Here is a 14,212-nt window from a genome sequence, read left to right as displayed (position 1 = left end):
AGAGGTTAATATACGGCTATCATTTACTCTTCCTCAGGACATCCAGAGGAGATCTGAGGATTACAATGGGATATCCTGAGGATATCCTATATGTAGTCCTGGATGCCCTTTGGACGTCCTAAGGACATCCTTATGCTGTCTGGGTAGGTTTTTTTTTTTACTTTTTGAATAAATCATGGACCACCAAACGTTGTAAATAAAGGATTTGTGAGCACCTAACGATTCTGTATCGAATAAGCTTTGATGTAATCGATTAGATTAAAAATTAAAAATGTTCGGCTAACTTTACCCAATATTTTAATTATTGAATTAAAAAAAAAAAAAGATTGACCACCAAACGTTTTAATTAGGCTTCCAATCATTACCAAATGACCAACAAAGGATTAGATAATTTTAATTATTAAAAAGTTAAAATGATCCGGCTAACTTTACGGAGTTCGGTTCATCTAACCGGACTTGGTGAAATTGGCCCTCAGAGCGATTAATGACGTCATTGCATCGTCTCTGTCAATAAAAGGCTTAAATTTATAGTAAAATATAGTGATTAATTGAACCGGGTTTGGTTAACCTGTTCATTCGAAAACGCTATAATTGTAACCATAGATTGCGATAAATTAATCGACCAATCACAGTCAGGCATTTTCACAACGTAGTACGAATGTTCGACTGTGATTGGTCAATTTACTTAAGCTCGTATCAGACTACGCATTGAAGATTGAGATTGAAGATTCAAGATTGAAATTTGACCAATTAGAACAGAGAAATTTTAGTTCATTTTCTTCTGATTAGTAAAATTCCAATCTTTAATCTTCAATCTGCAGTTTTCAATGCGTAGTCTGATACGGGCTTTACGATTACGATTGAAACTTCCTCTTTCATGTGCATTGGTCTTAATATATGGTGTTAATGGCTGCGGTCGAGAAGACGCTAGAGATGCTTCGAAGCCATTGCATTAACCAATCAGAATAAAGAAATCTTTACTCTCTTTGCCCTGATTGGTCAATCAGAAGCTTCGAAGCGTATCTAGCATTTTTTCGAGCGCAGCCAATGTGATTATAAATGCGATAGAGCCATAGATCGCTGGTTATGTTCGAGAGACATTTGTCACATTTGTAAAATTAAATATGATCGTGGATGAGAAATTATAGTCATTTGGGAAACCGATTGAGAGAAGGGAATACCGGCTACAACGTTCGTTCCTCTATTCTCACGTAAACACATCGAATTAAAGGAGCAAGGTTTGAGTAAGTATCGGCCGAAATGGATACCGCGCATATCGCGCGTAACTATATATCTTTACATCATCAATTATACTCGGCGAGATTTATTTATCTCGTCGATGATAATTTCGCGTGATACGAATGGTGATACGATGACAATTCCTTTTAGGTAAAATATTCGCAAACTCGACGATTTAGATAGAAGTCGAACGAAATACGGACCAGTGTTCGCATATTTTTACCTAATTACAGGTATGATGTAAGTATCCTCATTTGAATATAGACGAGAATCTTTGTACATGATGTTTAATACTTGGACAAATTTCTAGGTGTACTTCTCATATCAAAATATAGAAAAGTTATATAAACTCATAGTCAAATGTCAGTGATTTCGAAATTAGGATCAGTTGCATGGCCTCCATGTTTCTCAGATTTGAATATGCTGGATTTTTATCTACGAGAACATTTAAAGCATTTAGTGTATTTTTAATCTATTGATAACGAAGAGATGCTTTGCCAATGCATTATTAATATTTGTAAGACTATACGGAATCATCCGCGAATCTTCGAAATGATTTGACAATTCTTATTTTGCCTTATGTTAATGCCTGTCTTCAATCAAATGGTGGTGACTTTGAGCATTTGATATAATTCAAATATTCACTGTTGGTTATTTAATAATAATGTTAACAAACTTTGTTTTACTATGACTTCGCGATTCATATTTGACTATGAGTTTATATAAATTTTTTTCTTTATTTTGATGCGAGGAATACACCCTAGAAGTTTGTATAAGTATTTTATAAACACCCTGTATTTCTCACCGTTAAATGTAACTTTTTGATCATTAGCTTGAGATAAATATAAAATTGTTCAATTGAACAAAAATGTATATTTAGTACTTGAGAGTGCTCAAGCACATGTAAGATATCTATATTCTTTTTTAGGTTGAGCTAAAATAAGACAGTATCGTGAATGTGTTGAATGGACAATAATACCATTGGGATATATATTTTTCTCGACAATGACAATGATATTTGATTTCCTAAAGAAAATTTTTGGATGGGCAGATGAGCATTCTAAGAAACGGAAAGCTTCCGGGGATTACAATTTTGAGGGAGGATTTCATACGCCAAAGAGATTGAAAACCAATTGCAATACGGCACATTTGATGGAGGATTATTTCGATGTTGATGACAGCGATGATGACGATGATATTATATTTCTGAATGAACAGAAATGCTCGCCGACAAGATGTACCAAGTTGAATGGCACTCACAAAAAACAATCGCAATCTCATCAATGTCATGTGCCAGTTGCATCTTCCGTCTATAAATCCACATATTCTCCATTTATGTCTCATCAATCGAATAATCATAAATCTACTATGGGCCATGTCGATCATAAACACAAAACACATGACCCTGGTCATAAATGTCCTACATTATGCAAAACCAATCAGTTGAAAGAGAGACATCAGTATGAAGAATTGCTGCACAATTTCCTTCCAAATAGGATACATATATTGAAGCATAAATGTGCGGAGCACACTTATATGCACAAGCCCATAGAAGTAATCGATTTGGAGAAGCGCCCAGAGGTTGTATCGCCTAATAATAAGATTCGACCTGTCGCCATCAGTGCTCCTATCATTGTACATCAATGTACAAGAGGCAATTTGTCGAGCTGTACTAGAATAGACAAAGGAAAAGTTCCTACTTTAGATTATAGCAGGAAAGATACCGCATCGTATTTACAACCCTTCAAGATATCAATCGACAAGCCCAATGTCAGTAGTATAGTGAGACCTACTACTGCGCCGAAATCGCCTATTAAAGCTGTTGCAACTAACTCGTTACGCGACGAGCTGGCCGCGAAGGCAGTCATGAGGCAAGATTTTATCCCGCAAGTTGCCAAGAGATATAACGAGCGGATCGAGCAACGGCATAAAGAGGCTGAGGAACTGAAAAAGATGACGTGTGTCCTATCGAAGCACAACAGATATGCGCGAGAAGCGGCTCTGGAAGAACAGCTGGCACGCTCTATGAGACTATGCTTGGCCGTTCTGGATGACAGAGAGGAACCGGAGGAACCAGCGTTATCGGTGCTAACCGATGAAATGTTGCGAGAAGTGAGGAGTGCTCTCGTGCCTTGTCCACAAGACGAAGTTCTGGCGGAAGGTTTCGGCCTGAGGATCACGCGAAAAGACATCCATACGCTGGCCGGCTTAAATTGGTTGAATGACGAAGTAATAAACTTCTATATGAATTTATTGATCGCTAGAGGCACATCTTCGAATAAATATCCGAAAGTACACGCCATGAACACGTTCTTCTATCCGAAATTACTCTCGGGCGGTCATTCGTCTCTGAGACGATGGACTAGAAAGGTAGACATATTCGCTCAGGATCTCGTCATTGTGCCCGTACACCTCGACATTCACTGGTGTATGTCGATAATAGACTTCCGGGACAAATCGATTACTTATTATGACAGTATGGGCGGCAATAATCCAAAATGTCTGGCGGCATTAAAGCACTATCTGCAGGATGAAAGTATAGACAAGAAGAAATTATCCTACGATATGAGCGACTGGATATTGCAATCTGCCAAGAATATTCCGCAACAGATGAATGGCAGTGATTGCGGAATGTTCTCCTGCATGTTCGCCGAGTATGTCTGCGCGAACAAGAAGATAACTTTTACACAGGATGATATGCCGTACTTTAGGAACAAAATGGTTTATGAGATACTGAAAGGTAAACTTTTATAAAGGAGCAGGCTAATGTTAGAGGAAACGCGTTCGTGATAAAAACATTTAAGCGATTTGATGCTATAGAGACTTATCCGCGAATAATCAGTAATAATGTGTTATTATATTAATTATAAAAAGAAAAAGAGAGAAAGTGGAAATTACTCAATTGACTTTCTGTACTCAAATATGCTTTGGTCGCAGATTAAAGAAAACAAAAATGCAAAATCCTTTAAACCGAATTTTTTTTTAAGTACACTTCTTTTCTTCTACTCTTTGAAACGGGAAGAGAGAAAGAGAAAGATGCGTTTACATTGTATAATTATTAATTCTGTAATTTTCAAATAAACTGTAACAAATTTACATACACATAGATATACATGTACTATACATAGATTTGAGAAAGTTTTTCCACTGTACAGACAGGATAGTAATCTATAAGTTTCATTACTTTCAACAAATATATTGTTATGGACGAAAAAATTTGCAACGTTGTTTTTTATGAATTAAAAATAGTGCAAGAATCACACGAAACATCACATGATTCTGAAATTGATCAAAACAGAATTTTACAATCTCTTTCTGTCTATGAGTGTAATTATGCCACTTTCTGTTTGGCTTATGTACATTGTTTAACTGCTTCTGAATTAATTTATACGTAAAGTAAAGTTGTATAGAATAAAATTATATTATATTAATTTACTTTGTCTACCATATTAATACAACAATGACTGGTATTAATTCATTGATTTGAAATAAATAATTTTAATGAAGATTTATTCGAGACAATTATATTTTGCATTATGATTTCAAATGTAAGATATTTATATAATATTCGCCTAATTTTTTCTTTTCTTTTTTCTTAAAATAATATTTTATAATAAATAATTTTTTCCGTCTTCCTTCTTCTCTCTTTAAAAAAATGTGAGCGTACATTCTTTATTTTAATCATACTAAGCATAAGAATATGTAGTTAAGAGTATTTTTATAATCGTATATATGAAAAGGATCTATTTTTCTTTTTTTGCTTATATTTTATATTTTTTTTATTTATGTACATATATACAAATTGACGATTGTGTAACAAACTTAAAAATGTGCTCATGAGGTAAATATATATAAATACAATATATATATATAATATGTTTATTACATATATATATATTATATATTTATTGCTTATATATATTATATATTAATAATTTACTTCATAGACGTGCTCATATTTAACACTAATCTCATACACATATATTGAGATCAGTGACATATCATACACACATACATATACACATTGTATCAAATACATAGCGACATGACACTTTAAGAGTTTTGAACGCCTGTCGAAGTATTGGAATTTATTGTCGATGTATATTCTGTAATTAACATTGAAATATATAAACGGATGTGAATTATATTTCATAGAAGTGTGTCGCACGTTTATTATTCGTTATCATCGAATGGAATTCGTAAACACTTGAAATTTATATATTCTAACCTATGCTAAAATAATTGTATTCCTAGTACATACGTCAACGTAAGTAAAAGAAAATGAACTCGTGTAGCGTGATTACGTCCGATTTTGTGAATGTATCGATCACAAATTCCGGACAAGAATCCTGTTGCGTGGAGCGTCGATTTCAGAAGGGAATAACCATCGACGAATTTAAGGTGAGGCTTCTCTCTCCTGCAGATTTTTCGCGTTTATGTACATGCGTAGAAAAATCATATGTAAATTATAAAATTACAGGGTAAATTGGAGCTTCTTACGGGTGGCAATCCAGTTACAATGACAATTGAGGTCTACGATAAGAATGACAAGCTTGTCTGCAAGTTGGAGGAGGGACAGCGTCTTTTGGGTTCTTATCCAATCGACGATGGTATGAGAATACATGTAAGCTTGCAAATATTTTGCAACGATAAGAGTGCAACCATAAGAGTTAGCGTCTCATCGAAAGAGCCATTTCATACATTTCTTTTATGATATCGCAGGTCATTGATAATTTCTCGTGCACTACAGAAGGCTTAAATCGTGTGGAGAAGTTTGAGATATCCGAAGAGGAGTACGCTAAAAAAACAGGTAAAATCTTGCATTTATTCTTGAAACTACATTGATAAATGATAATTTTCTACCTATACCTTGGGCTATGTAATACAGATACCGTTAAGGCGTTTCTGGAGAAGAATAAGTTGGGGAAGTATAATGAGGAAGAAATGAAGAAGAAAATTGAGGAGAAGAAACGGGAGGAGGAGGCGGAGGAACGTTCAGCCAGTTTATGTAAAGTCGGAGATCGCTGCGAAATATCTGTCCCGAATCTACCGAGACGGAGAGCTACTATCTTATACGTTGGTTGGTATTGGGTGATTGCATAAGTTCGTGCCCGATTTAAATATAAATTTCAATAGATTATATTTTAGAGATAACACTTTTATTAATCAATTATATGTATAGTCTCCATTCTTTTCTACAATGGTTTTCCAACGATCTATAAGCTTGTCGATTCCATTTTTGAAGAAAGAACTTGGTTTTTCGTGAAAAAAGTTTGTAAGGTGGTTTTCGACAGCTTCCTCGGAATTGAGATTCTTGCCATTTAAACTATTCTGCAAAGACCGGAACAGATAAAAATCTGAAGGCGCAATATCTGGAGAATATGGCGAGTGCTGCAGAATTTCCCATTGCAACTCCTGCAATTTTCCTGTAGCTTATTCCTTTCAGTCAGGAGATGCGGCACCCACGTATCAAGCTTGGAAATGTATCCAAGCTTTTTCAAATGACGAAAAGCGGTTGAATTATCGATGTTCAGCCTCTCAGCAATATTCTCAGTTGTAATCCTTGGGTTTCTTTCCACTAAGGCATGCACAATGTCATCATCAATGCCAAGAAGGCCGTCCAGAGCGGGGTTGATCCTCCATGTTGAAATCACCATTTCGAAATCTGCCAAACCATTTTTTGACTGTTCGAAGAGCAGGAGCGCGGTCCAAATAAACGCTTTGAATATTTTTTTGTGCAATCCCAACACTCACGCCTTTCCGAAATTCATATAGCATTACATGCCGCAAATGCGCCTTTTCATTCTCCGTTTTTAATGATTTCTCTTATGCACAAATGGACTTATCTGAACAATATCTGACGCTAAATTGACATAAGACAACATCATCTATTCGGCAACTATCTATTAAGCAACAATTACCACACGAAAACAATAGAACTCCGCCATGCAGTAACTTAATGCCATCTATGAAAATCGGGCACGAACTTATGCAATCATCCAATAGAATCTTAGGACATTCGCATATTCATTTAACAAAAAATATATTTTCGTCCGTTTAAATATTATATTTCTGTGATATTATATTAGGTAAAACTGAATTTAAAGAAGGCTGGTGGATCGGTGTCAGATATGATGAACCTCTTGGCAAGAACGACGGAAGGTAAATGCAATTTAATTCCATTCTATATTGCGATACCGAAATATCTTTGTTTCTTATTACATTGTGGTTTTTACATTGTCGATAGCGTCGGTGGTAAAAGATACTTCGAATGTCCATCAAAATATGGTGGATTTGTAAAACCGATGCACGTGAATGTCGGAGATTTTCCCGAGGAAGACTTTGACTTGGATGAAGAACTTTAAAAAACCCAGCATTATTTCACTGAATATATATTTACAATTTTTGAATATTCAAAATAGGTAAAATTGTATAGAAAATAGGCTTTAAATTAAATAAAGCACATAAATTAAAGTTCTCAGTATTTCCTTCGCTTTATTATGTCAGGTCGCCAGTCAATGGGATGTGTTTTTTCACTCTGAAAATATAAACAAAAAAATAATGCCACAAGTTATAAAAAAAGAGTAACTGGATAATCATTACAGATTATGAAATTTTTTAGTGTATAGTACATTATTTATAAAGAAAAGTTTCACTTACAGCAGTATCATCCTCTTTATATAATTTTATAGTCTTATCAGCCTCTGTTGTAATCATACGAGTGCCTGATACGTCAAACATAATGCTGAATATTCCAGCCTCGCTGTCCATTGAGCCAGGTTGCACTGGTGCTTGGAGTCGCTGGAAATTGTATCCAGTTCTCCAGTCCCAAAGGTGCATGGTACCATTGTCAGCGCCGGATACTAAAACCCCATCGGGATTTACAGCTAAACAATTAACTATGGCGTTGTGACCCGACAAGTTTTGAATAAACTTCCCCTCTGGACACTTCCATTGTTTAATATTATCAGGCGATGCCGAGGCGAACATGTACAAGGATGGATGGCAAGTCAAAGCTCTAACGCTCTTTTTGTGATTCGTCAGAGTGGCTCTAGACTTTCCAGCAGCCAAATCCCACAATCTAATCGTACAATCGTGGCTGCCGGTGACAATCTGCGGTTCAGCGGATTGACAAATCACGCTAGCAACTGTGTTGGTATGTCCAACCAATGTATGGACATTTGCCTTCGTACGCATATCCCATACCCTTCCCGTAGAATCTCGTCCCGCTGTTACGAGAACGTCCACGGTGGGATGCAACGCCATAGAATATACGGCCGACAGATGTCCGTGATAATGCCTGATTACCTTGTTATATTCAAGGTCCCAGCATTTCACTTGACGATCCTCGCCGCAGGAAAACAGATAAGGATGCCTTTGAGAAAAGGCAAGACCGCGCACGCTGCTTATGTGGCCAGTTAAGGAAACCTTCAGTTTTCCGCTTGAGAGGTCCCATATCTACTTTCAAAAAAATTATATGAATTATTACTTTTGTTAATTTTCTATGTTCCGAGAGAAACGTCAATAGATTAAAATATTTCAAAATCGGATACCCACTTTGATCACTCTGTCGGCTGAACCGGTGGCGAACCATTCGTTTCCAGGTTCGACAGCGCAACATCGCACCCATCCGAGATGACCGCTAATAACTCTATACAATTTCCAAGGTGCATGCCACTTGGGTTTAGCCATTGAAGGTGTTTTCTTCTGGGGCGTCATTAGCGCACTGCTACTTGCGTTACCTCCTCCACCTGTTACTGTTGCAACTACTCCTGTGTTTGCCTGTATTATATTGTAAGGAACAACTGCTGAAGTCATGTTAGCTTCAAAAGTTTCATCTAAAAGTATATATAAAATAATGAATATAATTATATACATAAAAGAAACTTTTTATCTCGATTATATTATATTACCTCCTGGTGGTGGAGGATCTGCAATGTTATCTTGCTGCGCTTTGGTTATATTATTTTGCTTAACACGTTCCAACACTGGACCATAACTGTCTTTCGCTTTAATAACCTTTTTTATTTGTTGTCTGAAAAAAAAAAAAGGAAAATTATGCTTGATATAAACAGATTAACTAGGAAATTTAATTGAAGAGTGATTTGTAGCAACTGTGAAGTACTTACAAAACGGGATCCACTGGTGGTAAAGTTCCTTGATTAGATAGAAACATGTCGTGAGTTCTTTTTAAAGAACGAAATACTAATGTATGTACCGAATGTTTCTGGACATCCTAGAATATAGAATAACGAATCATATATGAAATTTATATTATATATACAGGGTGACTCAGAAATACTTCAACAAACTTTGGGGGTAAATTCCCTACACAAAAAAAAAAAAAAACTTCATATAAATACATGTCCGGAAATGCCTGATTTATGAGTTATAATAAAAAAATTACATTCAATTCAGTACCATGACCTGACTTAAACCATTTGCTATTGTCATAAGATCTTTGAAAGGATGCAACAGTCCATGATCTGACATGTCCATGTATGCATTAAGGCAGGTGGAGAATATTTTGAATATTTGTTATAAATTGTGAGTAGATAAATAATTGAATTAAAAATGTATTACGCTGATCATGTGTCATTGTAGATATATTCAATTTTTGTTGAAATCTTTGGATTATAATTCGTAAACCAGACATTTCCGGATATACGTTTGACATTTTTTTTTTTTTTTTTTTGGGTTTTTATGTGAACTCACTCCCCAAAAAAGTTGAAGTATTTTTGAATCACCTTGTATACATACACAATGTCCATACATATATTTATATAGTTTAAAATAGTATTAAAAATATAATTCAAAATATTTATTACCATCTCTTGTAGTACAGGCCGATATAGTCGGCATCACCTACAGACCTACAGTGTTGTGAGTTGTGAGACGGGCCGGGTTTTCTCGCGCATGCGCGGCGAACGTAGCATCAATGAAGTATATATATGGATAAAAAGGTGTGCCGTTGACGTACATAATTTTGCAAAAGTTTTGTAATTTAAGGAAAAAAGTGTAATATGCTGTGTATATATATATATATATATATATATATATATATATATGCTGTGTGTGTATATATATATATATATATATATATATATATATATATATATATATATATATACACACACAGCATATTACACATTTTTCCTTAAATATATATGTGTGTGTGTGTGTATACAGGATGTCCCATTTTAATCTCTTCAGGCAAATATCTCAAAAATCAAGCCCGAAAGAGAAAAATGTTTCAGACAAAAGTTGTTTGGTTTCAAGGGGGCCATAAGATGGCGACAATGATTTGACCTTGGAAACTTATTTGAAGGTCATGTGAAGGTCAACTTTAAAATCTTAAATGGAAACCCCCATTTTTTATTTAGTATTCTTGTAACTGACATCGAGAGCTTTCCAAAACACTATAATAAAGTATTTTTTTATTAAGTACTTTTTGAGTAATTTTATATTTTAATCTGACATATTTTGATGTAAAAAATTAAATATCTCGTAAAATATTTAGTTTTTGATAATCTTACCGTAATACTTCTATGTACAGAATAATGAGACAAATCAATTAGTATAAAAAAAAAATTGTTTTTAAGAAAATTATTTACAATGTATTTTTTTAAACAATTATTTGTTTTTTTTTTTTTTTTTGGCTTTATATTTAAGATCGTCTTAAGCTCGTATCAGACTACGCATTGAAGATTGAAGATTGAAATTTGACCAATCAGAATAAAGAAATTTTAGTCCTTTCTGTTCTGATTAGTCAAATTCCAATCTTTAATCTTCAATCATTAATTTTCAATGCGTAATCTGATACGGGCTTAAGACGATCTTAAATATGAAGCAATTAAGGAGCAATCGTTTCATGTTGGATATATTTGCAGTAGATTGCGGAAAATATGTTTTTACAAGAAAATGATTGGTTTTTTTTGCTAATATATTATAAAAAGATTAATTATACAAGTGAAGCAATCGCGAATATCATAATAGATTTTGCCGATAATATGAAACAATAATGAGTTGGAGAAGTCTATTCATAATCTTACGAAGAATCGCGTGAGACACTATCTTTACGAGAATTGTGATTTTAAATTATTAATATATTGGAAATTTTTATACATGTTGCTTTTATATTTATAGAATATTTCAATTATTCTACGAAAAAATCAATAAGAAACGTTGATTAAACTCTTTGAGATATAGTTATAAACAATAGAGCTGTTATATTATATTTGAATATTCTCGCCGTTGGCTGCTGAGCCATATAGTTTCCATAGGCGGCCGATAGGTGGCGACGGCATTACTTGGGAAATGATTAATTTGTTAATTTTCGATAAAAAATGCAATAAATCATGAAAATAATGATGGAGTAATATGGAGCAATTAAAGAGGAATCGTTTCATACTGGATATAGTTTCAAAAAACTATTGGAAATATGTTTTTGAGTGAAAATAATAAATTTTACGTTTTTTGTAAATATTTCAAAAACTATTAATTTTAAAAGGGGAGCAATTGTGGATTCTGACGGAGCAATTAAGGAGCAAATGTTTGAGCTGTTAATTATTCAAAAATATGAACTTCCAGCGCCAACTTATTTCCGGTGGACTCTACTCGTCGGTGGTTGCGATCTATATTTTTCATCATCGATGGTCTATTCGGGTTCTATCGTCTCGGCGACAACGACGCCACTATCGAGGCAGCCCACTGACGGTTTAAATTCAAAAAACTAACGGCATGTGTTTACTGGTGTTGTTTTGTGACAACAGTAATGTATACGGATTTTCCTCGTAGCAATAAGAAGTTAATACTTTGCAAGAATTAAGGTACGCATCCGATTTACGATAGCTGTGCGTTGGTCTTTTCAATTTACAATGTTATTCCTTTCCACAGAGAGGATAATAACATCGGAATACGATGGACGATCAACACGAGTGGAGGCCAGTCGTGCAAAAAATGGTCGTCGAGCTTGAGCAAGCGCTTGACGAACTGCAAAAGACTTGGGAAGACATAGGTTGTACCAGAGAAACACGGGAGATGTATTATGAGCAGGCGCACAATCACATAAAGGATCTGTTAAACGAGATGGTGGCCGAGTCGCAGACAAAGAAGCAGCTATTGCTGGAGAGTATAAAGGACCTATTGAAGCGGACAACAGTACTGTACACGGAGCTGCATCTCGACATGGAGTCCAAAAGCTACGATCAGATCCCTTTGAGTAAAGTGGAACAGATGCTTCGAAATGAGATGCAAAACCTGGAACATATGAAGAAGGAACGTTTGATGATTCTGACAGAATTGTTGACGAAAGAATATGATATTTGCCAAAAGCTCGGTATCAAGAAATTAAATATCACCACAGATGTTCTGCCTACCGAGCAGGAACTCGAGAGTTTTAAGTTATATCTGCAAAAACAAGAGAATGAGAAGATACGTTTGGAGAATGTTTTTACAGATATACGTCGTTCTATAATTAAAATGATGGACGATTTGGAGATATCCCCATCTTCGCCATTTCAACAATTAATCTGCGAGAATCCCGAAGAGTTCATGCTCAGTGCGAATAATATGGCAAAATTGAGGGAGTTTAGGGATGAATTGAAAACACAAGTAGAAGAGACGAAATGTCGTGTCGAGAAAATGAAGGAAGATTTGTTAGCGCTATGGAAATATCTCGATGAGCCTGCTGATGTTTGTCAATTGTTCCTTGACAAATATTCCGATTATAGCTCTGGCACTATAAACGCGCTCAGTGCGGAGATCAAACGTTGTAAGGAGAGCAGGAAGGAGAACATATTCAAATATGTCACGCAGATAAGATTAGAATTGATGAACTTGTGGGATTTATGCAAATATTGCGAAGCAGAAAGGAACATGTTTGCACCATTTCATTCTAATACATTTACGGAGGATCTGTTGACATTACACGAGTTAGAAGTGGAAAGACTGCGCAGATTTTATAACGATAATCGAACGATATTTGAGCTTTTGGAGCAACGCGAGAACCTTATAATGAAGATAAAGGAATTGCTTCAGCGTGCAAATAATCCGGATCGCTATCACAATCGCGGCGGTCAATTGTTGATGGAGGAGAAAGAGCGCAAGGTCATACAAAAGAAATTACCTAAAATAGAGGCGGAATTACAGCGATTAGTAAACGAATATGAAAGCAAGCGTAACCAAATGTTCACTATTTACGGCATGTCGTTGGAAAGTGTTTTAGCGGAAACTTGGGAGAATATCAATCATGAGAAGGAGACGATGAAGAAGGCGAGGAAGGAGGCGAAGGACAAATCTATCAAGAAGTCGCCCTTGAACAGTTCGAAAAAGACGCCGGGTATATCCCATCTTAGCGTTCACCGGGGTCCTACCCCGCTGTCGAAACGCAAATTGTTCAGTCCGTCCCCTAACACGTCGATAAAGCGCAGAAATAAAAACGGCGACAAAAATAAACCTACTGTCAGCGGGTCAAAGATCAGAAGAAGCAGGGGAATGCCGAAAATCGTTGTTCAAAAGGCGCACCGATCCTCCAAAGGCGGGCAGAACAGAAAGGAATCGTTGTCGCCCGTCAACAGCATCATAGATACTACGTATAATCAATTCCAGGGCCACATGACGGACAGGGAGGAATTGCATAGTTCGATGCTGCCGGAGCAGATATTGAGAAATTCCAATAAAGCCAATTTTAACAAGACACCGATAATACGAACGCCCATGAAACCGTTGAGGAAGAATCTCTCCGCGGCCACGACGCCGGTCGCACGTGGTTCCGCCCGCAAAGCACCGCACAGTCCTAGAATCAATAATACACCCAAGTTAGCGACGGCACCGAGTAATTTGCCCTTCATCTTTTAAGCAAGAACAAGATGAGAAATGTTTAATAATATATAACGGTGAAATTAATGTTCTTATCTGCGAGAACAATTTTGCAAGCATTAATTTAACAGTCCAAGGCCGTATTACACTACGC

At 35.7% G+C, this 14,212-nt stretch overlaps 4 protein-coding genes across 5 annotated transcripts; 3 read left to right on the top strand and 1 right to left on the bottom strand.

Annotated features, from left to right (window-relative positions):
* The first annotated feature begins 1,073 nt into the window (after positions 1–1,073).
* LOC138936139 (sentrin-specific protease) lies at positions 1,074–4,939 on the top strand. Of its 2 annotated transcripts, none has more exons than XM_070301268.1 (3): positions 1,074–1,244; positions 1,390–1,472; positions 2,168–4,939. In XM_070301268.1, exon 3 carries the CDS (start codon positions 2,245–2,247, stop codon positions 3,991–3,993), a length of 1,749 nt encoding a protein of 582 aa, XP_070157369.1. In that variant the 5' UTR covers positions 1,074–1,244; positions 1,390–1,472; positions 2,168–2,244; the 3' UTR covers positions 3,994–4,939. The 2 variants fall into 2 exon arrangements, with proteins under 2 accessions (XP_070157369.1, XP_070157368.1); XM_070301267.1 differs by having other exon boundaries at positions 1,390–1,479.
* A 329-nt stretch (positions 4,940–5,268) lies between these two features.
* Tbcb (tubulin-binding cofactor B) lies at positions 5,269–7,713 on the top strand. The gene is made up of 6 exons (XM_070301270.1): positions 5,269–5,640; positions 5,720–5,863; positions 5,962–6,049; positions 6,128–6,319; positions 7,329–7,401; positions 7,487–7,713. The coding sequence occupies exons 1-6, from the start codon at positions 5,521–5,523 to the stop codon at positions 7,602–7,604; spliced, it is 735 nt and encodes a 244-aa protein (XP_070157371.1). The 5' UTR covers positions 5,269–5,520; the 3' UTR covers positions 7,605–7,713.
* Positions 7,222–10,220, bottom strand: Tango4 (transport and golgi organization 4). Its single transcript, XM_070301269.1, has 6 exons — positions 10,068–10,220; positions 9,369–9,475; positions 9,153–9,274; positions 8,797–9,077; positions 7,900–8,697; positions 7,222–7,777 (listed from the first exon to the last, which is right to left on the bottom strand). The coding sequence occupies exons 1-6, from the start codon at positions 10,068–10,070 to the stop codon at positions 7,718–7,720; spliced, it is 1,371 nt and encodes a 456-aa protein (XP_070157370.1). The 5' UTR covers positions 10,071–10,220; the 3' UTR covers positions 7,222–7,717.
* A 1,623-nt stretch (positions 10,221–11,843) lies between these two features.
* On the top strand, positions 11,844–14,102 carry LOC138936024 (protein regulator of cytokinesis 1-like). Its single transcript, XM_070301058.1, has 2 exons — positions 11,844–12,068; positions 12,136–14,102. Exon 2 carries the CDS (start codon positions 12,160–12,162, stop codon positions 14,095–14,097), a length of 1,938 nt encoding a protein of 645 aa, XP_070157159.1. The 5' UTR covers positions 11,844–12,068; positions 12,136–12,159; the 3' UTR covers positions 14,098–14,102.
* Positions 14,103–14,212: the final 110 nt, after the last annotated feature.

This window comes from Polyergus mexicanus, unplaced genomic scaffold, assembly GCF_030449975.1.
Source record: "Polyergus mexicanus isolate NDT 795.1 unplaced genomic scaffold, iyPolMexi1.0 SCAF_9, whole genome shotgun sequence".
NCBI lineage: Eukaryota > Metazoa > Arthropoda > Insecta > Hymenoptera > Formicidae > Polyergus > Polyergus mexicanus.
This window is presented reverse-complemented; position numbering and strand designations above follow the sequence as displayed.